Consider the following 27,394-nt stretch of genomic DNA (forward strand, 5'->3'; position numbering starts at 1 on the left):
CTGAACTGTTGTCTCTCCCTATACTTCATGAAGTGGTATTTTAAGAACAAAAACTGTCCTGTTCTGTTGCGTCACCCCCCGCCCCAAAGCCATACAGCTTCCTGCATCTGGTCACCAGGATCCTTTGCCTTTATACTGCTGCAACCTTCTGCTCAAATTTGCCTGAAACTGAATAAGCAGCTGCAATTCCAGATGTGTAGTGTAGCAAAGGATAAGACCCGAGAGCCTGCCGCTTTCCAGCTTCTTTCCTTAATCTTTTTGTGGCTGATACTTTTATTTCCCCTGGTGGTTGTGATTGGATGGAGAAACAATGTTGAATAATGATAAACGAAGAGGCAAAAACAAATGTGTAATTAGATTATACTAAACAGAATCTTTAGGGACAACAAAAGCATCCCTTTTTTAGTGGCCTCCAGTGCTGCTTATCTGGATCCTGCCTTGTTCTTTGTAGACAGCGGATCCCTTCCATTTGGTAACAGGAAAGGAATTCACAGTTCATGGAATGTATGATCTTCTAATGAAATTGATTGGCAGTCGTTTCGGGACAGACAAAAGAAAGTACTACGTCAGACAGCCACGTAGTTTACTTTCAGAATTTGCTGCCTCAAGGCGCAATGATGTCTGCTGCCTTTAAAGGGGATTTGAGAAATTCATGAAAGATCAGTTTGTCCGTGGCGAAATGAAACGTCCAGATTCAGAGACGGCATACTTCTGACGGGGACTGACTGCAGCGGAAGTTGACTCCTTTTATGGGTTCCTGGGAGGCATCTGGCTGCCTTGAAACACCATGTTGCGCTAGTCCAGGGATGGGAAAGCTGTGTGGACCTTTGTATGTTGGATTCCAACTCCCATCGGCCCCAGCCAGCATGACTATTGATGATGGGAGCTGTCGGACCACATCTAGAGGGCCGCAAATTACCCATCCCTGGATTAACGGCTCAGGACTGCAATACCTCAAGGGCTGCCTCTCCCCATATAAACTCTCCCCAGGGAGACTCACCTGGCGCCTTCATTATATATCTTTAGGCACCAGGCGGAAATGCTCCTCTTCAACCAGGTCTTTGGCTGATGGCCTTTTAAATGTGCTTGTGAGAGGGGGTGGTATCGTTTTGTTGCTTCTTCTTTAGCTATATATTTGTGCGTCTATCTTTTATTTTTATATTGTGAACTGCCCTGAGATCTTTAGCTAAAGGGTGGTTTACTACTACTACTACTACTACTACTACTACTACTACTATTGCTACTGATGGGACGCGGGTGGTGCTGTGGGTTAAACCAGAGAGCCTAGGACTTGCTGATCAGAAGGTCAGCGGTTCGAATCCCCATGACAGGGTGAGCTCCTGTTGTTCGGTCCCATCTCCTGCCAACCTAGCAGTTCGAAAGCACACCAGTGCAAGTAGATAAATAGGTACAGCTCTGGCGGGAAGGTAAACGGCATTTCCGTGCGCTGCTCAGGTTCGCCAGAAGCAGCTTAGTCAAGCTGGCCACATGACCCGGAAGCTGTATGCCGGCTCCCTCGGCCAATAAAGCGAGATGAGCGCAGCAACCCCAGAGTCTGCCACGACTGGACCTAATGGTCAGGGGGCCCTTTACCTTTAGCTTACTACTACTACTACTATTATAACTGAACTCAGGATCAGTGTTGAGCCACCAGCATTCTTTGGCAACTGCTAAAGCCCCAGTATGCTAGCAGGGCCCATTGTTGACACCAGCACTGTTCTCTTCCTCAAGCCATTTTAATTCTGGGGCACTGTGGGAAATTGAAATGGAAACCTGACTCAGCCCCTGTTGGGGCACTATTGCTTTTTACCTCCAGCTAAGGCCCATTGATAGAAGAGGGATACAACTCCAAGCAAGTAGTATATGGTAATAAAGTGGTATAGAGGTATACTCAGCAGCGTTTGAATAATATGCACACTTAGGTTCTAGGATGTGTACGGTTTGAAGTCGCATGAAACTACCACCTTGCAGGTCTGGGTCTGCATAGTGTCTGGAACAGTGGCTGCCTGGGAACCATGTGTACACTGCTGCCTTGGGCTCCATGATGGAAGAAAGGCACAATATAAATGCAATAAAATAAAACATACAAATAAAAGGCAAATGCCAGGTGACAAGGAACTAGATGGATATTCAGTACCTGGGACGACCTCTTGATTTTTCTACTGAAACTCTCCTAGCGTGATTGCTAGCTATCTTGCTCATCTCAGTCAGCCATGGAAGGGTTTGTTATTCCATGTCTGATTGATTCTGGCATGGAGACGGTTTTACTGCTTGTCTGAAAAACTTTCTGTGCCAATCTGCAGATGACTGTGTTTTGTAATGGGCTTAGCATGTCTGATCTTCATTCAGCGGGGGTGGGGAATGGGTAGCCAACTTGAACTGTGACACAGAAAGTACATCATGTAACAGCGATGGCAGTTGCTTTTTGATGTTAGTATGTAGAGAGAATTTATTTCAGCTAGAAAACTGGAGTGTGTGCTTGTAAGCTGTTTATGTCTCAGACGTGTGTGTGTGTGTGTGTGTGTGAGAGAGAGAGAGAGAGAGAGAGAGAGAGAGAAAGAACCCAGAAGGCAGCTTCATTTTTTTTTTCATTTGTTGCTACCTACAAAGAGGCAAGCCGTATTTTATACTGAGTTGTGACATGTCTCTTTGGCGCTGGAAACTGCTACATCAAAAATAAAAAGCTGTGTCTGCAGCTGATCATGTAGTCCCCCCCCCCAATGTACACATAACATCTTTGGATCTTGACTATATGATGCACTAAGATGCACTTAAGTTTCTCTGGATCTCTCACAGAGTTTGCATATATTTATGAGGGTCTCACTTTGTGTGTATGTGTGTGTTGTGCCTGCATAAAAATAATTTGTTTTCCACCCCTTACACATCATTTTTCTTCCATTTTCATTTACATCCTGTGATTGTCCTTTGTCCATTTCCATACATCATGCTGAACCTTTGTTTAGTGTAATGTGAATCAGCTTAGACTCATGCATCCTTTCTCCCCATGCAGCTGGTTGGAGGTGTTCGGAAGTGTTTGCTTCTGCTTTTATTTAGCCATAGCTTGTTATATCATTCATGCCAACAAACTGTTTCTAACATTAACTATGGTTTGGATGAAACAAGCCAACCTGGAACAATGTGCAAAATGGGTTTATTGTAACACATGGCCCTAATATTGCAGTGTCTTAAAACATACCTATCTTCATTTAGAAGTTTTTCACTGAAAGGTGTGATATTTAAGAAGTCAACCCAGAAACCTTGCTGCAGGACAACATGAACTTCAAAACGCAATAGATGACACCTCCAACCGTTTGCTCATATCTCATAATTTCCAGTGTACGTCATCTGTACACATTTGAAAGGAAATTTGATTTGTACTAATCTGAAGTAAAATGCAAAAGATAAATGGGATGCCTTTCATTTATGTGTGCTTTTTTCTTCCTCACCTTGCAGAAAGACAAGTTCTTTGTATACGAGGAATATTGCAGCAACCATGAAAAAGCACTCAGGCTCTTGATGGAACTGAACAAGATCCCCCCTGTGAGAGCATTCCTATTGGTAAGCACTGGTGGTATCCAAACGGCACATGATGCTCAGTTATAGAAAGTTTAAAAATGCTGTATGCTTACTGATAAGAACCTGTGCTTTTCATGCAGAAGGTCCCAGGTTTAATCCCCGGCATATCCAGGTAGGGCTGGGACAGACCCCTGCCTGAAACCTTGGAGAGCTGCTTCCAATCAGTGTAGTCAGTACGGAGCTAGATGGATGGTGCTGTGGTCTAAACCACTGAGCCTCTTGCGCTTGCTGATCAGAAGGTTGGCAGTTCAAATCCCTGTGAGTTCAAAAGCACACCAGTGCAAGTAGATAAATAGGTACCGCTGTGGCGGGAAGGTAAATGACATTTATGTGCACTCTAGTTTCCGTCACAGTGTTCAGTTGTTCCAGAAGCTAAACATGACCTGGCCACATGACCCTGAAAGCTGTCTGTGGACAAACGCCGGCTCCCTCGGCCTGAAGTGAGATGAGTGCCGCAACCTCATAGTCGCCTTTGACTGGACTCAACCGTCCAAGGCTCCTTTACCTTTACTTTTTTATGTAGATGGATCAGTGATCTGACTGTATAAAGCAGTTCCTATGACACACACAAAGCAAAGTATAGTCATAAATACTAGTCTGTAGCAGAAGACCACCAGCAGAGAAGGGGCTTCTTCATTCTTTCCCCTTTTAGCAGTTGTTCTCTTTAAAGTCATTCCCAATCTGCTCTCAAGCCAAGAGGAAAACATACATTGGTTAGAACTTGTTCAAGGGCTATGATCTAAAATGGGTTGCAAATGCACTGCCCTCCAGATGCTGTTGTGCTACAGCTCCCATCATCCCTTACCAATGGTGGCTGAGGATGATGGGAATTGTGGACCACAGCATCTGAAGGACATTAGGTTAGCTCCTGTTGGTCCAAAGACATTTGGATATAGCAGCTTTGTTGAAGGTAAGCATGTTTGAGTCTTGCCAGGTCTGGGCATCCTTTGTATGCTACTTAAGAGTTAGAAGATAAATAATGAAAACAAACTAACTGATTCAGTTGTCTTTAAACTGTTTGGGGCCTCAGTAATTTATTACTAAGATTGGTGTGCACCTTTTGTGGTATCCTCTTCTGTTTGTTTCACAGGCTGATCCCTTCTCTCCACCCTCTTTTCAGTTCCCTTTTCTGAAAAGCCATACTTCCCATTTCTGATTAATTTGATCTGCCAAGACGTGTCACTTCTGGTCTCTACTACATGGCCCTTGTGTGCGGTCTGTGATAGTATTGTGCATAGATGGAGAATTCCCTGCAGTAAATCACTATGACATTATTGTTGGGAATCTTAGGTGAGATACCCACATAGCTGAGGTCTGCCCCAGTTCAGTCACCACAGAGAGACAGCTTAAGTTCCAAAAAAGTTTACTGCTGCTTAAGACCAGGCTTCAGTAATACAGTTCTGGATGTTGATACATACAGCTTGTAGGCTTTGCAGATACAGATACAGATACAGATATATACAAGTAGGAAGTATTTCTCTTGCTCCAGCAGGTTCAAGACTTAACACATACTCCGACTCATGGACAGACTCACCAACTGACTAATGTGCTGGCATGCCTTATAGAAGGCACTGGGCCGTTGCCATAGTAACTAGCTTAGCTGACCTTGCACCTGCTGGCTTTATCTCATACATGGGGTGATTTGTGCCCATGAAAGAAATTAACCCCTTCCCCCATGTCTAATCCCCCCAACAATTATCTCCAGAATGCTGGAATATCTAGACCAGGGGTCAGCAACCTTTTCCAGTTGTGGGCCGGTCCACCATTCTTCAGACCATGTGGTGGGCCGGACTATATATTTTTTTTTTTGGGGGGGGGGGGGAGATGAACGAATTCCTATGCCCCACAAATAACCCCGAGATGCATTTTAAATAAAAGCAGACATTCTACTCATGTAAAAGCACACTGATTCCCGGACTGTCCGCGGGCCGGATTTAGAAGGCGATTGGGCCAGATCCGGCCCCCGGGCCTTAGGTTGTCTACCCCTGATCTAGACTGTTAGCATACCTAAGAAGAAGGTAGTAGATTGCTGCTAATGCGCCTCAGAGAACCTTCCTTGGAAGCTATCACATGTCAAGTTCTGCTGGCAAAACATAGCTAGAGAAGTTCCTCTTGTTCCATTTGCAGACATAAGCATCTCTGTTCAATTTTTGAGAGAGAGAGAGAGAAACTTTGAGTGCAGACATTATTCTAGAATGTTCTCTGCATCAACTAATTGGAATGGTGGAAAACAAAACTCTTCAGCAACGTCACCTCATCTTTTGACACGGCAGGAAGGTTTGTAGACAGTGGTGCTGTTTTGTTTCTGCAAAAAATGAGTTTTTGTTAGACATTTGTATGTAGGGAATATGTGGAAGGCTGGTATTTCTTTATGTCAACCTCCCCCCATTTTTTACCCTGCCCCCCTTTCCCAATCCTGCCCAGCATAATAATGTCCTCATCTAATGAGGTCAAATGAGAAAATAAAAGAGTTTCTTGTGTGAGTGGAATTGGCTGTGGTGCTCTCACAGTGGCTGAAATAGAGACCTGCCTTGGAAAATGTGGGAAAACTCTGTGCTGAATTCAAAGGCCAAGACTGGAGAAAACAACAAGGGGGACAAGAATGGTTTATGATTCACACAAGAACCCTGGAAAATGAGAACGAGAATTTTGGAAGGTAGTGGCCAGCACTGCCAGCCTCAAACAGTCTGAAAAATGTGTGCATCGAAGCCAGACTGTGTCTATAGAGGAAATCTAATTATTGGTGTCTGGTGAAAACATCTTCGAAGAGTGAAAATGTTCATTGTGCAAAACTCATAAGCAGTTCTGGGCAGCTGTGTCAGATGATGCTCTGGAGATCTCATGAGAACCCCAGATGGGCAAAAGCTGGCAGGCTCAGGACCTGAGAAACACCAGTTGTTACCTGACAGGTACTTACTAAGTAAGAATAAGTCTGTGGCAGAGATGGGGGACTAGGTGCTCTCAAGAGGAACACCACCCCCATTGTTAAAACCACTCTGGGAACTGAAGCTTTGCCATGCGCCCATGAGGACGTTCAGGCTGTTCTGGAATGTGCATCTGGTCTGGGTGCATTTCAGTCTGTGCTGCTGATTCACTTCTGACACTACTTCTGGCAGGAAAAGAGGATTTGGCGACCTGTTTTGTGTTCCAAATGGACACATGATTGAAAAACTATGGTACTTACCAAAAAGTACAATTTTATGAAGCATGGCTTCTGGCATCACTCTGAAGTTCTGTGGAGCTTCAGGGGAAGGCTAGGATGATCACATAGAGGAGAAGGAGGATCTGAGTGATAGAGGGAATTAGGAGTTAGAAGAAATCGTATTACTCAACAGGTGCTCCATCTTCCACTTAGACTGCTAGCTGTCTGAAGTAGACAGCAGTGCAGGAACCTCATCTTCCTCACCAAGTCTTTTAGTGTCTCTCTGGAGAATTTGGTTTGGCAAGTGGAGCTGGAGAACTTGACCCAGATGGAATAGAGTGCAAGCAGCGGGGGAAAAATTGTGATTGCTGTTACGCTCCATTCCAGGGGCCTTGCACTCGCAGGAATCTTGGGTGATAGCCACTGTTACTCACACTCAAGAGTAGACCCATTGAAATGAATTATTTCAATGGGTCGACTCTGCACATGACTAGCATTGGATGTTACTGTCAATACTTTTGCATATTGAGCATGAGAGTTTTTAAATTGTTGTCCGCTTCCAAAGGGACAAATTGAACTAATTAGCAAAAATCCAACCAGTTTGCTCAGAATCTTGGCTTTCTTGCAGTGTAATCCTATTCATGCATGCTCATAATAGAGTATCACTGAATCTAAAAGGGCCACTTATTTATTTAGATTAGGGGATTAATTGGATGTGATAGGATATCTTTGCCTTCACATCCACCCCAGGGACACATTATAAGGATGAGTGGGTGGGTTCTGCTGTTCACATATACGAAGGAGCATGTGATGGAAACCAGGAAAACCCCACCTTTACATCAGCTTTACCTGGTGTTGCTCCATTGCTTAGAGTAGAAGCCTGACTTCGATACTGGAAATGAACTGGGTGAGGAGAAGAGTATTAAAGCAATGGAGTGCAGTGAAGTTGAGTGGGACAGGGGGGGAGAAGGGTTGCGGTCTTTGCGGTGGTGTTCCTTTTCAGGAAAAGTATAGATCCATACACTGACATTATGGTTGCGTTCAGGCATCGTGCTAAAGTTTAAACCGTAGTTTAGCGTTAGGTGAAAAATCCCAGGCAGTCCTCAGGCTTGCATATTCCTTGCCCTGGCTGTGAGGAAGAGCTCAGAAGATTTCACTTCTCTTTTCCATTAACTGCAGTTTAGTGCTTTGTCTGAACCCTAAACTATGGTAGATGCTAACTATGGTTTGTTTAAACAAGCCATCATCATCATTTATTTGTATGCCACCTTTGCATAGTAAACCATGCCAAAGGCAACTCACATGGTCCATGTCAGTGAATTCATGGTTTGGAGTTTGCTTGTTTTAAACAAACCCATAGTAACATTAACCTCAGTGTCAGTGTAGGCAGTAAACCAAAATGGCAGCAAAAGCTGCCCAACTTTCTCCTTGCGGTTGCATGATATGATATCCAGCCTTCTAAACAATGGTTTAGCATGATATCTTGTAGTTTAATGTGTCTGCCCAGTCACATCTAATTTTAGTTATGCATAGGATTACAATGTAGAATTTGAAATTCTTAATGCAAAAGCCATATGATGCCATGAAGCCAAGCAGGTTTAGGCTTGGTCAGTGCCTGGTTGGGAGACTTCCTTGAAGTCCGTTAAGGAAAGGAAAGGAATGAATAAAATGTTCCTTCATTTTCTTCCATACATTGAACTGATCCTCATTTTCTGAACTCACTGAAAGTCCCTAGGAGCTTTGAGTCAAGGGTAACATTCTTTTTATTTTCTGGTTACAGAGCTGCATGCTTTTGGGAGGCAGAAAGACCACAGACATTCCACTTGAGGGTTATCTCCTAACTCCAATCCAGAGGATTTGCAAATACCCACTGCTCCTGAAGGTAACACAAAACAAAGCATTTGTACTGATTTGTAAGTTGCACGTGGTTCCGACTTGCGTTTGTGGAACGTTAACACACTTGCAAGTTTGGGTGGAAGAAGACTAGTCCGTTGTGATGTGCTTGTATAATGCTTGCTTAGAGTTCTCAAGAAGACCAAAGGTGACCTTTGACCACCCAGAAACTGCTGGACTACAATTCCTATCATTCTTGACCATTGGCGATGAGGACAGGGGCTGATGGGAGCTGGAGTTCATCAACATCTGGAGAGCCACAGGTTCATTATCACTGGAACAGACAATGGATCTTACTGAGCGATCTTGACTTGTTTTATTAAATTTCACACGCATTGTACCCTGGGACAGAAATGATCAGTGGTGAGGTGCAGCTCCTCTCAGCATGATCACACAGGAGCCTTATTTCTGTGCTTCTTCCCTTTTTCCTTTATCCATGCCCAGGGCCAAATCACAATGAAGGTTATCTGCATCATGGAGGGAGGGACTTCTGTTCCTCTTCCCTGCTTCTAAAGCACTGCCTGCAGCTGAGTGTATGAGCTGTAGTTTGATAATTGGCCAAGCGAGGAATCATCATTTGTGCAAAGCAGCAGAGCACTTGAACTCAGCTTCTGATCTGATTGAAATTAAAGGGCCCTTAAGGGTAATTTGAGTTGGTCAGCTGACACAACAGGACAATTTTTCCATGTAACGTCTTGTGCTCGAACCAGGACTCACTTGCTTCATTGAGGTTTACTTCTGAAATGGATTTGATTGGGAAGTTATACTGTAAGTGGCCATTCTGAAAACCCCTCTCAGTTGACGTAACTCTCAGCAGAAATCATTTTTGTAGCCTAAATTGCACCTCTTTTGAGGAGAGACAAAGGTTTGTACTTTAAAACGTGGCAATAAAAAATGATATATATATTTCTTTTAGGGACAGACATTCAAAGTATAGTTTCCCCATGTATGGTTAATTAGTATTATTTTTTAAAGAGGTCTATAAGGCCCCTGCAAGAACAACACAGAAAGTGTAATAAATAGGCAACAATGACTACACATAGGAATAAATATGATTGCTTATCTGGCTTCTGGCATAGAAGAGGGAAGCTGCTATTGTTTGTTTTTGTATTTCTTGTTATGTTCAGTTTCTGTGTGACTTCATACCATATGTGTATCATTGAAATCCAATACAAATTACTAAAATTCAGAGGACAATTAGTATAGGTGGTAGGAATGTGGGAGAAATTCAGTTCATTTAAAATTTAAAAGTGAGTATGTCAAATTCACGGTTCCAAAGGTGTACTGGTTTACAAAATAGGTGTACAGAAACACATCTATCCTTCAAATTTTGTACTTATCCAAATTTTGTGATGCGGTTCTCCAACCAAATAATGTTTATAAAAATGAGGGGACAGTGTGCCATATTCTAGGCCAAATAACATAAAAAGTGCGTATATAAGGAATATTTGTTTGCAAAAATGTGTCCATGGGTCAAAACTGCATACAAAATGTGTTTATTAGGAGAAATCTGCAGTAAAATTCTGTTGACAAGTTAGTACCAGGATACAGCCTTTCCCACTATGGTGAAATGTGATTTTTATTTAAAATGAAGCTGTTATTTTTAAATATGAGTATGTATAACTTAGATGCACTTTCTTTAAAAAAAATAAATGCACAAGAACCCACCTTAAGAAGAAATGAGCTCTTTTTGACAGCAGTTAGAGCATTGTCGGCTTTCAGATGCATAACCAGTGAAAAGCTTATGAGCTAGCAATATTGCGTCAGTTTGTATTATCTCAAGTAGACTGGTCCTGTATGCAGAGGCAGTTTTATGGGAGTGGCGTGGAGCCTCAGGGTGGGGGGCACCAAATTTTGGCATTGCTCGGGATGCCACTGAAATTTGAGACTCCAAGGTCCGTCACTGCTGGGTGGCGATAAGATACACAAGTGATGTGTGCAAAATTGCCTTTTTGGATTTACACCTGGGCTTCTATGAATCTATGTTTCTTAACGTTAATGAGTAGCAATACTTGAGTCGAGATTTTGCCCTATCTGTTCTGACGTAGCTAAGTCTAGGAGTCAGGCTGTGACAAATTTAGCTTTTCTTAAAATGCCGCATCAGCTTTCACAACAAGTACGAAATAACCCCGCTCCGTGTATTTACATTGGCTCAAGGTTGGAGAGGAAGTTGAAGCCTGTCAGTCCCGTGGATTTGCATTGGGATTATGCGTGACACTCGGAGGACTTCTTAAACCTCTAGGATGGGCCAACAGGCCAGAGGAAATAGGGATTTGATAAATGTGGTTTGTATACATTCCTCTCCAAGGGCCTCTATAATGTTTATGCTTCCTTATATATCCACATTGGGTTGGGTTGCATAGTTGGCTTTCTGTTGTGTTTATGGGAGTGTCGAAACTCAAAGTTGAGCAAACAGGGGAAAAAGAGATTCTTAGTGCTGACCAGAGATGGGAGCCTGATTAGGTTGCAGAATTCTGAGGTAGGGAAGCGACCTGTGTTATTTGAGATTGCAGGTGTGGGGACCCCAAATCTACCACCTCAGGGGGAGAGATTCTACGTCAGCACTGTTTCAGCTATGTTATTTTTCCATTTGCAGAGAATTCTTTGGCATGGAGGAAAGCACTGAAAAGATGTGATCTCCCGTAATCTATTCTGCTACCGCTTTCTGTTGTATGTGTAGACTAGGCCAGAGCTATGAGTTGGGATATTAAACCTCAAAGGATTTGATTCCTCCATCTTGCAAAGGAAATAAAGAAGATTATTTTTAGGGCCTTATATACACAGGCAAAATTTTCCTTATTTGTTCAGCCAAGGTCATAACCACCAGTTCTGTCACAGGTAAACTCCTCCCTCCAAGAGAACCAGAGTTTTCCAAACCTGGATTCAGTTTTAGGCTAGAAGCCCTTCAGGACTTAATCTGAGCAAAGCCTTAGAACTTATTTTCCATACTTAGGATTCAGGGTTTTTGAATAAAAAGGAGTGTTCCTGAGCACAAGCAGAGTGGCATTACTTATTGTTGAGTTATCATATCCAGCTTTCTCAAGGGTTTCAGGGTCAGGTGACCTAAATTTGCTAAGGCCTGGTTTGCATTCAGTGCTAAGCCATACCATGACAAAATATGGACTAGCATGAGAGTGCATCAGAGAATGAAAGCCACAGCTGCTTTGCTCCAGATAAACCACAAACTGTGGGGAAGGGGCCCTAGCTCAATGGTAGAGCATCTACATTGCCTGCATCCCCCTCCCAGTCCCTGGGATCTCCAAGCAGGGATGGGACTGCCCTCTGTCTCAAACACTGAAAATCCCTTTCCAGTCAGTGTAGATGATATTAAGCTAGATGGAGCAATAGTCTAACTTTGTACAGTGGTACCTCGGGTTACATACGCTTCAGGTTACAGACTCCGCTAACCCAGAAACATGACCTCTGGTTAAGAACTTTGCTTCAGGATGAGAACAGAAATTGTGTGGCGGTGGTGCGGCAGCAGCGGGAGGCCCCATTAGCTAAAGTGGTGCTTCAGGTTAAGAACAGTTTCAGGTTAAGAACGGACCTCCAGAACGAATTAAGTACGTAAACAGAGGTACCACTGTATAAGGCATCTTGCTATGTAGTCAAGATTTCAGCAGTTTACTGGCATAAGTGTTAATCCAGCCCTGGTCCCTTCTACACTGTGCTAATGCATAGTGGAAATTGAAACCCAAGCACCAAATGAACTGTTTCCCTTTAGAAAGGGCAACTTCCATGAGCTCAGGTGGCTGGTGGTTGTAGTGGTGCAGTGATCATGTGTTAATCATATCCTTAGGGTGGGAATTAAATGCACTTACCTCTGTTCTCTTGCCCCCTAACATTATCGGCATATGTAGGTCACAGCAGCACACCCTCAGAGTCACCTGATTGATGACTTCGTGGTGTGGGGATTATGGATGCTTGCTGTAATTTTTGACCCTTGCACCCAGGACTTTGCAGGTATCTGGCTACAGTTCAAGCCTGCATTATTTTGGTTTCCATGCCTTGCAGCAATGTGAGCCACTTGAAAGCCACATTTGATAATTATAGGCTGCCTCCTTGGTTGGGGGATTCCTGTGCTTCTGAGAAAGGATAACCTGGAGGCAGGAGCTGAGCTGCCAGACTCCAAATCCACTTGAAAGGTAATGCAAAACAGCATGGTGCTTTGCAAGCCTTAATGATGGTAGGTGTCAGAAATTTGAAATGGAAAGCAGTGCCTATAAGAAGTGTGATGGAAATCTGACAAGGTGCCCTTTATTCCCCCTTCGGGATTGTTAAAAGAGGATAGTGCTAATTAGCTAGAGGTTAAGGTGCTAAAATATTTCCCAACTCAAGATTTATGGTGAAGTCTGTGTGTGAGCTCACAGCCCTATAGGAAAATTAAAATCTGCCTTTTCTTCATTCTTAAAAATCAATTTTCAGCCTAAAATAATACTGGCTTATTGTTGAAAATAGCTTAACTGGGAGAGCAATATTTTTATGTATGCAGAAGCTGACAGGTTTCATTCCTTCCTTCTTCAAGGATGAAAGCTGATGATGGGAACGACCTCTGCTTGCAGGCCAATCTACGGAATATACAGTGGTACCTCGGGTTAAGTACTTAATTTTTTCCGGAGGTCTGTTCTTAACCTGAAACTGTTCTTAACCTGAAGCACCACTTTAGCTAATGGGGCCTGCTGCTGCTGTGCAATTTCTGTTCTCATCCTGAAGCAAAGTTCTTAACCCTAGGTATTATTTCTGTGTTAGCGGAGTCTGTAAACTGAAGCGTATGTAACCCGAGGTACCACTGTATTGTCCTTCCTTCCTTCCTTCCTTCCTTCCTTCCTTCCTTCCTTCCTTCCTTCCTTCCTTTAAAGTGTGTTTAAATTGACTGCATTTACTTTGAAGCAATTATGGGACCCTAATTTGAAACTTGTTGCCTCCCATTTTAGGAGACATGGACTGCGGTGGTACAGGAGAAGCAGGGCTTCTACTGTGTCATCACATCTGAGGAGCATAATGTGACCTCTTCAGGCTAGAGACGTGCTGGCATTCTAGGCCATAGCTGTCAACCTTCCCTTTTTTGTGTGGGAAATTCCCTTATTCCAGCGCCGTTTCCCGCTGCTATCCGAGATTGTTAGATATCCCGTAGACTGTCCCTGGGACAGGTGAGGCTGCTGATCCCTTATTTTCAAATCTGAAAGTTGTTCTAGGCTCCTTTAGGTGCAGGAACTGGTTTTGGGCCAGTTTAGGAATGTCAACAGCAGCACCATTTTCCAGTTGGCTTTTGACGTGGGGCCATGCAGGGCAAAGCTGGATGAGTCTGCCCAACTTGCAAAGCTCCCTGGGAGATAGCTGTTCCTACAGTGAATCTTTAGAGCAGGGGTGGCTAATTTAAGCAGTCTCTATGAAGCAGGATCTGGTGATTCAGCCTGAAAATGGGGAGAAATAGTTTTCACATGATTCCAGCCGAAGGCATCATCTGGTTTATCACAAGGAAACATGACCAATTAGGAGCTCACTACACCATGTACCAGTATTGTTGAAATAGTAATGAAGCAATGCAAAAGATAAATATAAAAAAGTTATCCAAAGCATGGGAAGAAACACAAATCATATTCATTGGCTATCATTGCTCTCTGTTTATTAACATCTGAAGCTGCCTTATCTGGAGTCTTGACCATTTGTTCATCTAGCCCAGCTTGACAGGGGCTCTCTAATAGCATCTCTCACCTGTGCTACCTGATATCCTTTTAACTGCAGAGGCCATGGCGTGAACCTCAGACTTTGTGTATGCATAGCATGTATTTTATCACTGAATTACAGGCTCTTATCTAGGATTTGTTTGGCTATGCTCTGCTTGGATTTATTTCCAGAATCTGCATTCTGCTGCCGGACTCATTAAATTCGCTGTTAAAAAATCCCACTGCACTCATGAGGACGACAGGAAACGGGATTGATTGGTGCAATCTCTTGCCTGCTATTAGTCCTAGGTTTTCCATAAATCTGTTCTGCAAGAACAAACCGTGTTTCATCACACAGAGTAAAAAAGTCAAGAGTTAACATTCTGTTGTATAAAGTATCTCACAGGCTTTCCTCGAAGGGAGGGTCCCGAAAATTCAAGAGGTGGAGCAAGGGAATACTTTTCTGTGGATTTGTTGTAATTTTCATCAGCAAAAGTATGTGCCTTGCTCCCTGTTTTAAGTATACAAACAAAGATGTTTAATCTGGTGTGGAGGATAATGAAGTGGGCGGTGGCAGGGCGGTGAGACGAAAACAAGACCAGTTTCTGTACAACAACATCCTTTCTTCAAGGAAATGCTAGAGCTGGGTTTGGTTTCAAGATGTTGTTTTGTAAAGATGCTCTGTTCTTTCCATCCTCTGCATTCTGCTGTGTGCTCATTTCTGTTCTCCTGGCGTGACCAAGAAAAGGCCTCTTTGCACTTTGAATCGGCCCTGTTAGGAATTCCACCTGAGCATTGCTTTGTACTTGGGATGGTGCAGGTCAGGTTTGGACCTCGGTACATTTCAAACTATGTGCGTGTGTGCATACTTCAGTTGCATCTTAAACCCTTGGGCTAGCAGCTTTTCACTCTGGGCTTAATTCTCCATACTGGGCTTAATGTTTGCACACCCACTCCTGCCCACTGGCCTGCTTTCTCATCTTGCCTTTCCCTCCTATCTCATAACCACACACCAGTTTTGCTAGGCCATCATCTCCATACCATTTTCCTTGCTCATTTCATATAATACTGACCTTGGCCTAACTATAAAATTGGACGTTTGCAGGACTGAAATTGATTTGGGTAGAAGCCCAAATCAAATTGGGCAGAATATGCATGCATACCTATAATTTCTTAGGTTTTCTGCATCAAATGATGCAGATACTTGTTTGCAGTACCTCCTCTCTCAAGTATGTAGTTATGTGCACCCTTAGTCTCGGAGCAATGAGAGGGTTTGGACTCTTAAGCAGTCTTTTTATTGGCACAACCCAGTATGCAGGTATAAAATCACAGGATATCAAAGCCCTTTAATCTACCCCCCAAGCTCACTGTTCTCCTTCCAAAGAGGTCCTGTTCACCTTCCAGTGCTGTTGTTTTTAAAAACAACTCCTGTAAGACACAGTTGAACAGATTACCGTGGTACTTTGGTTCTCAAACTCAATCTGTTCCGGAAGTCCGTTCCAAAACAAAAGCATTCCAAAACCAAGGTGCGCTTTCCCACAGAAAGCAATGCAAAATGGATTACTTTTTTTTCTTACCTGCACTGATGATAGTCATTGTTTGGATGGGGGGCTTTTATCCATTTCTACAGTCACACAATCAATCAATCAATCAATCAATCAATCAATCAGTAGCTGAACTGGGTTCCACCCAGTCAGAAAAACAAATTAACCAAAGAAGCCTCAAAAACAAAAACACAAAATAAATAGCAAAAACAAAAGCGCCAAACTTAATCCGTTCTGGAAGTGCGTTTGACTTCTGAAATGTTTGAAAACCAAGGCGCAGCTTCTGATTGGTGCAGGTGACCTGGAAACAATAGCTGACAGTCGCATTAGACGTTCGGCTTCTGAAAAATGTTCGAAAACCGGAACATTTACTTCCGGGTTTTTGGCATTTGGGAACCAAGGTGTTTGAGAACCAAGGTACCACTGTACAGGATTGAATCTCCCATGATTAAAAGTACACACTCACAGCACAACTGTGTTTATCAGCCCCAACAGAAATCCCTATCCCTGCTCAAACCTCCAAAGTTTAAATTACGAAGAAGTCAAAACTAAAGTTCAGTAGCATCCCTTAGGCTTCTTCTTTCCTGGTGCTCACAGACACTTTAAAATTCTCAACCCAAAGCCATTCCAACCTTCACCCTCAAAAAACCTAAACATTTGTGTTGCAGTGAATCTTAAAACATTCCTAATCCTCCTTCAGAAAGCTATCAGGGCACCTCTAAAAAATTAGCAAAACAGTCTCACCCTTAGCACTAAAGAGAAAACAAAAGCAACTTACAAAACAATGTAGAAAAAGTATCTAAATAATTCCTGAAAACCAATAAACATTTCTTAGTCTTATCATCCCTAGCAGGCAAAGAAAACAAATAATAAAACCAAAACAGTGATACAGCAACCAATAATTTAATCTCGAACCAGATACAGAAATTAAGCCCTTGTAATGTACTTGGGTATTTTCTTTTTGGTCTTTTTTTAGGTTGTGGATCAGGGCCTCCAGATTCAGGCTTCAGTTCTGTAGCAATCTTTGTGACTGCACAGAAAACTTCAATGAGATTGAGCAAAGCTCCCGGTCATTCTGTCACTCTGTGTTCCTGCCCTGGAACTGAGTTCTGGGCTAGTCCACTACACCCCCCGACTCAAACTGCAAATCAGAGTTGCTGAACCATTCATGCTGGCAGCAAGAAATGTCCCTCTGTGCTTTAAATGACAATTCTGGATCACAGCTAAGATTGTCTTGATGGTCTTGCTCTCATTTTTAAAAGACATCTAGCCATATGCTGCAGTGAATGAATGATTATACTGTACTGTACTGTACTACACCAAAATGTTTAAATTGTCCTCTCCTACCATACTTGTGGGACATGGGTGGCACCGTGGGTTAAACCACAGAGCCTAGGACTTGCCAATCAGAAGGTCGGTGGTTGGAATCCCTGCGACGGGGTGAGCTCCCGTTGCTTGGTCCCTGCTCCTGCCAACCTAGCAGTTCGAAAGCATGTCAAAGTGCAAGTAGATAAATAGGTACCGCTCCGGCGGGAAGGTAAACGGCGTTTCCGTGTGCTGCTCTGGTTTGCCAGAAGCGGCTTAGTCATGCTGGCCACATGACCCGGAAGCTGTACGCTGGCTCCCTCGGCCAATAAAGCGAGATGAGCGCCGCAACCCCAGAGTCTGCCATGACTGGACCTATTGGTCAGGGGGCCCTTTACCTTTAACTTACCATACTTGTGTGGTGCGCCACACCTTTTGATAACCACTGCTTGAAATGTGTGATTGAGCAGTAAAGCAAACTTTGCAAGATTTTAGCTGCTGGGTGAAATTTCCCCCTGAAATGGTTATCATAGAAACTAGCTTCCAGGAGCCTTCAGGTTTCACTTTGTAAAAATTACATCGCTGCAGAATCAGTGGATTCTGACCAGACATGATAAAAGAGGGCGCTCTTGTTTTCACTGAAGAAGCAGAGAGCATTCCTAACATCTAATCAAAAGTACCCTTTACCTTTTTAATGCAGTCCTTCGTTTGTACTTTGTTGTTGTTGTTGTTTATTTCTTTCCATTATCAAAACTACAATGTGCTTATAGGAGGGGGGGAAGGGCATTAGGTTTTTAATTTTCCTGTTTTAAGCATTAAGAGGAAGAATATAATTAGAGGCTCATTAGACAGTGGTTGTTGGGTTGTTGTTTTTTACCACTTTGCTCACCTGGTTATGTGAGCACTTCTGGGTTACTGGCATGAACATTGGGTTTCTCAGGTGAAGTAGAAGGACCCAGTGCAGCATGCATGTTGACTCAGGCCAAACAAAACATGTCATCTATGCTATTAAGGCAGCAGGATAGTCACAGGCCAAGTGTGACACATCTGTACTGTTGATGGACTGTGATACCTTTTCCATGCCCTGGCAGTCGTAACTTGGCTTCACCCTGCATGGCCTCGCAATCTGTTGCTCATTTTCTTTATTAAAGTGCTAGCAAAATTTAGCTGCATTTTAAAAGCTGGAGGTGGGGAGCTTTATCTGACTCCGGACAGATTTTGTCAGCTCTTTCCCAGAACCTAAAAACTTGGTTCAGGCAGTTTCGTATGCCTATTCCAGGTCGTCGGCTTGCAGCCTGAAAGGTTTAATAATAACCACGTGATATATGTTCAAGAAGAGTTTCTCCTGATCCAGACAAGGAGAGCTCATTGTAGGCAACTTGCTTTGATGGTATCTGGGAGCCAGCTGAAACCTTCAGTGCCTTAAGCACCAACATTGGGTGGTCCAGTCCCCACTTACTGAAATACCACAGTTGTGTGTGCATGTGTCTTTTCTGCAGAGTCCACACCCCTAAAGGTATCTACAATACATGAGGGTTGGGGAGCCTGTGGCTCTCCAGATATTTTTGGATTCCAGCTCCCGCCAGCCCAGCCAGCATGTGGTTAGTGGTCACTGATTATGGGAATTGTTGGCCAGCAAGACCTGGAGGGCTACAGGTTCCCCACCTCTGAAATAAACCTTCACGCCCATCACAAAGACATGCATTTTGCTAGCAATAAGTAAAAGAGCAACACTAATGGTCCGCTTGACAAAGGTCTGTTATAGAAGCTTATAGAATCAGAGTAGCAAAATGAAACAAGCAAAACCTGTACATGCAGTCATCACCATGCGTTTTGTTGACAGAATTAGCCGTTTTTGGGACAGGGGTTGATAATCGTGACTCAGAAAGAATGTAGATTCCTTTTCTCTCTCTCCTTCTTTTGTTTACTTATGCTCGGAAAATACACCAGCCTGGTTACAGATCTGGTGCTGCATTTCCAGCTGCATTGAAACTCACTCCATTTAAGCTGCCTCTCTGGAAACGTGGAAGGAGGCAGCTGTGCAGCGGTTTTGCCATTGGGTCACAGAGCTAAAAGCTATCAGAGCTAAATATAAGAAGCAAATAGGAGTATTGGAAGAATGTGAAACATTCCAGACAGGCTAAAAATGTCACATTTTAAACACCCTATTATGTACCAGGAGGAAACGAACAAGTTTAGTAAGGCTTTATTGAAAGGATCTTTTATCCAAATGGGGTTGGCTGTAAAATGTTATTGGTCTGAAAAAGATGATTAATTTTAAGTAGACACGGGCTACGCTCCTTGCCAAACCCAGGTCATTGTTGATTACCATCTGTTTCCAGAGTCTTTCCAGAGTTGCTTTTCATAGCAAACCTAACCTAGTTTCTCTGCTCTTGTCTGAATTGTAGTCTTATTCTGGGGTTTGGAACCATTGGGAACATGCGGGACTAACCACCAACACTACCACATGTTACAGGCTTGTGGTCCAGCCAGTGCATGACTGATGTCAATAGTTTGACGTCACCTCTCTAGCCATATATACCTGCAGCTTAGGATAACACTTCACACACCTGATAAACTCAACTCTAGTCTATGAAAACTAATACATAATGAATGTCTTGGTCTTCAAGCTGATGCAAGACTATTGTTTTTGAGAGTGAGTTTGGATGAATGGTGGGAAATAAGACTAGGCTGCAGGAACCTGATGTGTTCACTGGCAGGCCATAAAGCAGAGTGTCCTCTTCTCCCTGGGCTTCTGAGAAAACAGTGGACCCGCCAGCAACAACTCTAGCCGCCTGAGAAACAGTTTCTATCCCAATTCGATTTTGGTTTTAATCGCAGCGTAACGCGTCTCTATGGGAGTATATTATATTTAAAAATGGGGTATCAGAGTTTTTAGGGGACTAACCAGGTTGGGATAGTTGGCTTGTTGGTTTTTGAATGTCTTATTATTTTAATGTTGTACTTAATCTTGTTTTTAAGTTGTATTTTAATCAATTGTTTTTATACCTGGTGTTAGCCGCCCTGAGCTTGGTCTTGGCTGGGGAGGGCGGGGTATAATTTATTTATTTATTTATTTATTTATTTATTTATTTATTTATTTATATTATTTTTCCATTTCTTTGTTCTGTATGGGACAATGACAATAAAGATTATCGTATCGTATTGTAATAGTACAGCAACAAAAGCAGTACCCAAGGCTGGTCCAAGGGCAGCAGAGTCACAACAAAGCGTCATGCAAGAGGCACAATGGGAGCAGCCCATGGTCACCCTTGGTCAGGTTTGACACAGGCAGGACTTCCATTCCCAAGCAGAGTAGAGAGGTGGTACATAGACATTGTTCCTGCAGTTCTTTCAGCCAAGCCCTGGGGTTTTTGGTCTGGAGCTGCTGGAATCATCCCCAAACCTCCGCGGACTCCTATCAGCTCCCTTTTCTACAGAGGTCTCATTGAAAAGAAGGTCTTACTCCTAAGGAGACCTTTCATATAGTTGGACACTTCTCCCAATTGGTTGGGTTTCCATCTGGCGTTTTAAGGTGCCATCTTTCCCTCAGGCTTGGGACCCATTCAGCCTTAATGTCAGAGGCTGAGCTCACTCTGGGACCCTCGTCACAGGATCCTGGCTCCTTTCCCCCAGATGGAGCCTGACCTAGGGCTTGATGTAAGGCCTCCTGGTCTTCCTCTCTTGAGGACTCCCCTGGCTAAGACATGACACAGTGCTGGACCTCCACATTGCTGGTGGTCATGTTGCCTGGGGTTGAAGGGAGAATCCAACATCTGAGAGGCCACAGGTTTCCCATCCCTGCCCTAAAGGATTATAAGCATTTCAGCACTCGAAGAAGAGACATTTACAAGTTGGAGGGTCTTATCTTGCAGTGCTTTGACATCATTTGACAGTCTTGAGCCTCATAGCATATTCGGTAAAGCATGAGACTCATAATCTAAGGTTTGTGGGTTCAAGCCCCACTTTGGGCAAAAGATTCCTGCATTGCAGTGGGTTGGACTAGACGACCCTTGTAGTCCCTTCCAACACTACAGTTCTATGATTCCACAATTCTAATATCTTCCTTTGAAAGCATCAGGAGTGGGGAATCGGTGGTCCTCTAGTAATTGCTGGATTGCAGCTCCCATCATCCCTGACTAAGGGTCAGGCTGTCTGGGGCTGATGGGAGATGGAGTCAAACAGCAAATGCAGATTTCCCATCCCTGAATGTGTACACAACTTTGCTTCAGCACATTCCTTGATGTTGCTTCAACACCACAGTTGCATTTCCCATCTCCATAATATCACTGAAGGCTATCTTGTGCTGTCAGAAGTTGATTTCTTTCTCCCCCTCTTCTTTCTTTCTAGGAGCTCGCCAAGAGGACACCCAGTAAACATGCAGATTATCAGGCAGTGCAGAACGCATTACAGGCAATGAAAGCCGTGTGCACCAATATCAATGAGACCAAGAGGCAGATGGAGAAGCTGGAAGCCCTTGAGCAGCTGCAGTCTCACATTGAAGGATGGGAGGTACGATGGCTGGAGGAACAATGAGCCTGCAATCTCGCCCTCCAACTGTTTTGGGACTACAACTCCCATCATCCCTAGCTAACAGGAGCAGTGGTCAGGGATGATGGGAATTGTAGTCTCAAAACAGCTGGAGGGCCAAGTTTGACCATCACTGCTTTATATGCTTGTGTGCGTGAGTAAATCACATTGAACACTATGGAACTTACATCCAAGTGCATTTGCATATTTTGGGCTGCTTGATATGGTGGCAGGTTTTTGCAAATAGTACATTCTGTTTTTTTGAAATGTCATGTATGGATTTCTCCCTCATTGGTCTTAAGTGATGTATAGTGAGATTAAGTGGCTGTAAAAATTACACTAGAAAGTTTTTAAGGAGAGCAGTTTTCTCAAATAATGTTTTTCTAAAAGTACAGCATTCCATACAAATTATGACAGGCAACAATTACCATTGCATTAAAATTTACTATTCATAAGATACTAATAAAAGTAGAAAATGAAGATTATTCATCAATTGGAAAATATTAATTCTATCTGAGTATGTATTTCAAAACCATTTTAGGTAAAGAAAAAAAGGTAAAACCATTATATCAACCATTATATAATATAATGATATAACCATTATATCAATGATATAACCAATTATATCAGAACCATTATATCAAGCACCAAACAGGGCAAACAAACCAAATCCCTGTAGAAAACTATATACACTATCTCTAAAATGAATTCTAAAGTTAAATTTATTAATCTTAAAATGATCTTTATTTTACATAAACATTCATTTATTTTTGGAATATATATATATGTGTGTTGTGTGTGTATGTTTTGCTAAAATCAACTACATTCAAAGGCAGGGGAGCTTTTTAATGTGGTCAACAGAATCACCTAGGGTTCAGCGTTAAAAGAGATAAAGAACAGGCACTTAGATGATTCTTTGTACGGAAAAAGGATGAAACTGCGGTGCATGCTATTGGCCTGGGGTTCTGTCTGCACAAGGCAACCTCTGGCAACCTGGTGCCTTCCAGGTGTTTTGGACAACAACTCCCATCAGCCCCAGCTAGCACATGGCGAAAGCTGGTATAAGTAATTGCACTGATGGGATGATAAAGGAAAATAAAGACCTTTCCAATTTGCAAAAGAATATTCCCTGCCTGATTGCCTAGAGATGCTTCACCACAGGAGACCAAATGATTGGCTATTTATAAGCTTGACAAAGAGGGAAATTTAGCAGAGATGCCTCTTGCGATAGAAGCTAGTAATCAGGGGTGCAGCCTTTAATTGAAATTCAATTAAAAGCCTTCTTTATAAGCTCGAAAATGCATCCCTAATTAAACAGACGTGATTTTTAAAAGTGTTGCATGGCTTTTAGAAGCATTGGTAAATGCCAGTTTAGGAGTGGCATTCTCTTCTTCTTTCGAGGGGGAAATTTCTCTAGTTCAAGGATGGACAGCCAGATGTTGTTGGATAACAACCCCCATCATTCCTAACTACTTGATCATGCTGTCTGGGGCTGTTGAGAGTTGAAGTCCAACAACACCTCGAGGGTCACAGATTTTTCTTCCCTGCTCTCATTCTAAGACAGAGCCTGCCACAGTCTATGCATGTAACATCTAAAAACAAATAACCCCCCTGAAAGTGATTGCTTTAACCATATGCAAATTTATGCATACGTATTTTAAAATATGATTAATGAAAATGTATTTGATCAGTAGAAAGTATTTCTTTGATCAGTCCAGCTAGTAAGGGATTCTGCAACCGCTTGGCGGATATGGAAGTTGGACATCTGTAGCAGAGGCTGTTAGTGGAAGTAGAGACTTTAGGGAGAGAAGAGTACGTCTTTTATTCTACTATATGGTGCTGTGATTGCTCAATGACTTCATGGCTGTATTGGTGCCGGGAGAACAGTGGGCCTGACAGTTAAATTATCCAGCCTGATGGTTGCCAGCTGAGGAATCCTCCGCTGAAGCCATCTTTCAAGAGGTCATGTAAACTTCCTCATATTCAGACTATTGGGCGTACTCCACAATTGCCGTTGTTGTTTTGTTTTAAGGCCTGCTCATTTTTCCCTTCAAAGATGTTCTTGGCATCCAACTTGAGCCACTTGAACAGCCCAAGATATCCAGCTGTGTGTGTGTTTTTGGATAGCCATCTCGGCAAACAAAGCTCTGAGGCCATGTTTAGTGCAGCGAGACTCCAGGCTCAGTTGTAATACCATTCTGGACTTGATATGACTTGGGGCTTTTGAGGGGGGTGGGTGGTAAGTTGGGCTGGAAGTCTGAAACCTCAGTTGCCATTTTGCCAGGACATCCATGGGAGGTGGTGTTTTATTAAACAAAACCATGACCAGGCTTGATTTTGTAGGGTTGAAATGTCCCACAGTGAGCATTCTGGGAACGAAAACTGTTTCTGATATGTTTATTGGTGTTATTTTACAAAAAAAAGAGCTGTCCACCGTAATTCATTCTATTACTTGAAGAGTTCAAAAGGTAAAAGCAGCATTTGTCACCATTAAACAAAATCATAAAAATGTACATATAAGTTTGCCTCTATTAGGAGTTTATCTTGGGTCGATGTAGTTTTGAAATTGTTGTAACCTGCAGGTGACCTAGGAATATATAGGCAAAGGCCCTCCAAATGTTGTGTTTGCATAATAGTCTGATTGATTTTTAAAATACTTTAAAAGGTCTGCAAAACAAGTTGCAAAGATGTGTAGGTATGTGTGTTGCCCTGGGGGTTAATCATAGTAATTAAATTGTTACTACTCCTTTACTTTCTCTCTAATCATCTCCTCCTTTTGCCTCACTTCGAACATGATCAGGTGCTAGCACAGCCTTCCCCAAGCTGGTGCCCTCCATATGTTTTGGACTACAGCTCTTGTCATTCCCAGTAGGAGAAACAGAAACAAAATTATTTACTGATGTGGAAAAGACCACAGAGATATCAGCAGCCAACCTCTCTGGGAGGCTGCCACTACCAAAGAGCCCTCCTCTTTAACATTAGCTTAATCATTAATATTTAGGCTTTTATCCTCCCCAGAGTAAGCCCATTGAAATAAATGTAGCCCAATTAGTGATGTCCATTAATTTAAACGAGTCTGTTCTGAGTAGAACTAACATTGAATACAACCCTTGAGCATTAATATTAACATGGTGATCTACAACAGGCATAGGCAAACTCCAGCCCTCCAGATGTTTTGGAACTACAGTTACCATCATCCCTAGGTAACAGGACCAGTGGTCAGGGATGATGGGAATTGTAGTCTCAAAACATCTGGAGGGCTGGAGTTTGCCTATGCCTTATCTACGAGAAATAGTTAGGCAGTTTGCTACAAGCATACATGTTGGGAGCCAGTGTGGTATAGTGGTTAGAGTGTCGGACTAGGACCTGGGAGATCAGGGTCCAAATCCCCACTCTGCTCTGAAGCTCACTGGGTGTCAGGGTGAGGTGGAATGGTGGAAGTCTCCCCCTCCCCTTGATCGGGATCCCGAATCTTCCCAGGAACAGGAGGACAGTATAGATTTGGAGCAGTGGTTTGCAGAGGGACATAGTTCAGAAGGCAGAAACTAGGAAATACTGGATGGGAAACAGCTAGGAGGAGAAGCACTGGGAGAGAGAGAGAGTTAACAGATTCACTGTCTCTGGAAAGCATTCATCTGCTCAGCCCAAGGTCAAAAAGAGTTGATAAGGTGGCAGCACAGAAAGCACATGGTTACGAGCTCAGGTTACAACATGTGGTAGTGACGTGGGTGACCAGGGAGGAAGTGGGTGGAGCCCTTAATTGGGAGCACCGTCATTCCTAGGAAATGGATTCTTTGTTCTCTCACTGTGATCCTTAAAGTTTCTAACTGGTAAGAAGACCCCTTTTCCTTTGTTCTGCTTATCTACTGCCAAAGGGGTGGGGGGAGGAAGCTGATTCCCTGAAGCCTAACACTGGGTGACCTTGAGCCAGTCACTGACTCTCAGCCTAACCCACTTCACAGGTTTGTCGTGGGGATCAAAAGGGGGGGGGCATAATAATAATGTATGTCACCTTGAGCTCCTTAGAGCAGAATATGGGATATAAAGAATATGGTATATAAATGCAGTATATATATACTGCATTTATTTATATATATATATATATATATCAGCAAGAGCACTTATTTAGAGTTAGAGGGAGGTATTTGTGGCACAGTGGCTTTGAGGCTGAATTGTGAACCAGGAAGCTCCCAGTTTAAATCTCCTTTCTGCCATGAAGTAGTTTTAGACGAGCTACTATTTCTTAGCTAAGGGTTTTTGAGATGATGTATATATAGCACACAGCACTCTAAACTTCTATATAAATGATGGTTATTATTACTACTCTTATTAGATTTGTTGAATTGTCTATACTTTGTCCTCCCATTACCATTCTGCTGCTGAAAGTGTGAAACTGATTCAAATGTGGGTGCAGTGAAAATGGAAAGGAAGTTATTCTGCTGACAATGTGTGTTTCACAATCCCCCAATGGTTCTCTTTTTTATTCTTCCCAGAAAGACATCAGTAGGTCAAATTATCTCATTCACTTCCTTAGTCTGGTATGAACAGCAGATAAGGAAGTCACTGTTAGCATCTCCCTCCCTTCTCAATCACACCACAAAGCAAGAAATATACATACAAGCACACAAACAACACATTTCTCTCTTGTGAAATGTGTTCGCCAGGTGATTTGCTGGGTGTTAGTCACTGCAGCTTGGAGGATTACCTGTGTGTTTCTGCCCTTGGGAAAGCATAGCAAATGTACAAAAAAAACCCCAGCTGTTTCATTGGATCTGGTAAAATTTTCATTCCAGTAGTTTGGAGTAGTCATGGAAACTTTGCATCCGTTTTTCACTTATGCCTATTGACTGCATTTGCATGAAAAAGCAAACCATGGTTTACTGTTGCATGCGTGAGCAACCTCAAGCTCCTGGGCTCCTGCCTCCTCTTCTCCCACACGTGCAGGGAGATTCAAAGCTTCCTTTCCTTGTTAGTGTCAAACCATAGTTTGCTTCTGGATCTAAATGTGTCAAACCATGGTTTGCAAAAGCCACAGTTTATCCAAATATTAAGATAATAATCAGGAACTTCTCATTTGTGGAACTCTCTGCCCTGGGAGGTCCAACTTCCCTCCTTTTTTGTTGGTTTTCTGTTACCTTTTAAATATTTGATTTTGTTTCGGCAAACCTTTGGCCTGACGACAGTGATTTCCGCCCCTTGCTCCCTCAGAAAATGTCTTTTGTCGTTTAAAGCAAGAGCAACAGCAGCAGTATAATTTTGCTTCTGTTGTTTTTGTTGGAACTTTATAATTATTTTACTGCTATGATTTGTTTTCTTATGTTAGGCTAATCGCCTTGAATGCTGTGTCATGGTTTACAGTTGTACTGCAGTGTCTGAATTTATATGGTGTACATACTGTACAACACCTGGCTAATGAGGTGTGCAGTAAATAGCAGGTCAGGAGGAATTAAATAACCTTTAAATGAGGGTGAAAGAGGAGAGTGCAAAATATGGTCTGAAGCTCAACATCAAAAAAACGAAGATCATTGCCACTGGTCCCATCACCTCCTGGCAAATAGAAGGGGAAGAAATGGAGGCAGTGAGAGATTTCACTTTCCTGGGCTCCATGATCACTGCAGATGGTGACAGCAGTCACGAAATTAAAAGACGCCTGCACCTTGGGAGAAAGGCGATGGCAAACCTAGGCAGTATCTTAAAAAGCAGAGACATCACCTTGCCAACAAAGGTCCGTATAGTTA

At 42.9% G+C, this 27,394-nt stretch overlaps 1 protein-coding gene across 1 annotated transcript in view; it reads left to right on the top strand.

Moving 5' to 3' along the window:
* Positions 1-27,394, top strand: part of PREX1 (phosphatidylinositol-3,4,5-trisphosphate dependent Rac exchange factor 1) — a 219,292-nt gene that overhangs the window by 107,641 nt on the left and 84,257 nt on the right. Inside the window, exons 4-6 of the mRNA XM_083746110.1 lie at positions 3,454-3,558; positions 8,499-8,600; positions 21,477-21,638. Of these exons, the coding sequence (XP_083602236.1) occupies positions 3,454-3,558; positions 8,499-8,600; positions 21,477-21,638 (369 nt within the window). The remainder of the gene's footprint in view (positions 1-3,453; positions 3,559-8,498; positions 8,601-21,476; positions 21,639-27,394) is intronic.

Source organism: Podarcis gaigeae, assembly GCF_964106915.1.
Source record: "Podarcis gaigeae genome assembly, chromosome: 6".
In the NCBI taxonomy this organism is placed as follows: Eukaryota; Metazoa; Chordata; class Lepidosauria; order Squamata; family Lacertidae; genus Podarcis; species Podarcis gaigeae.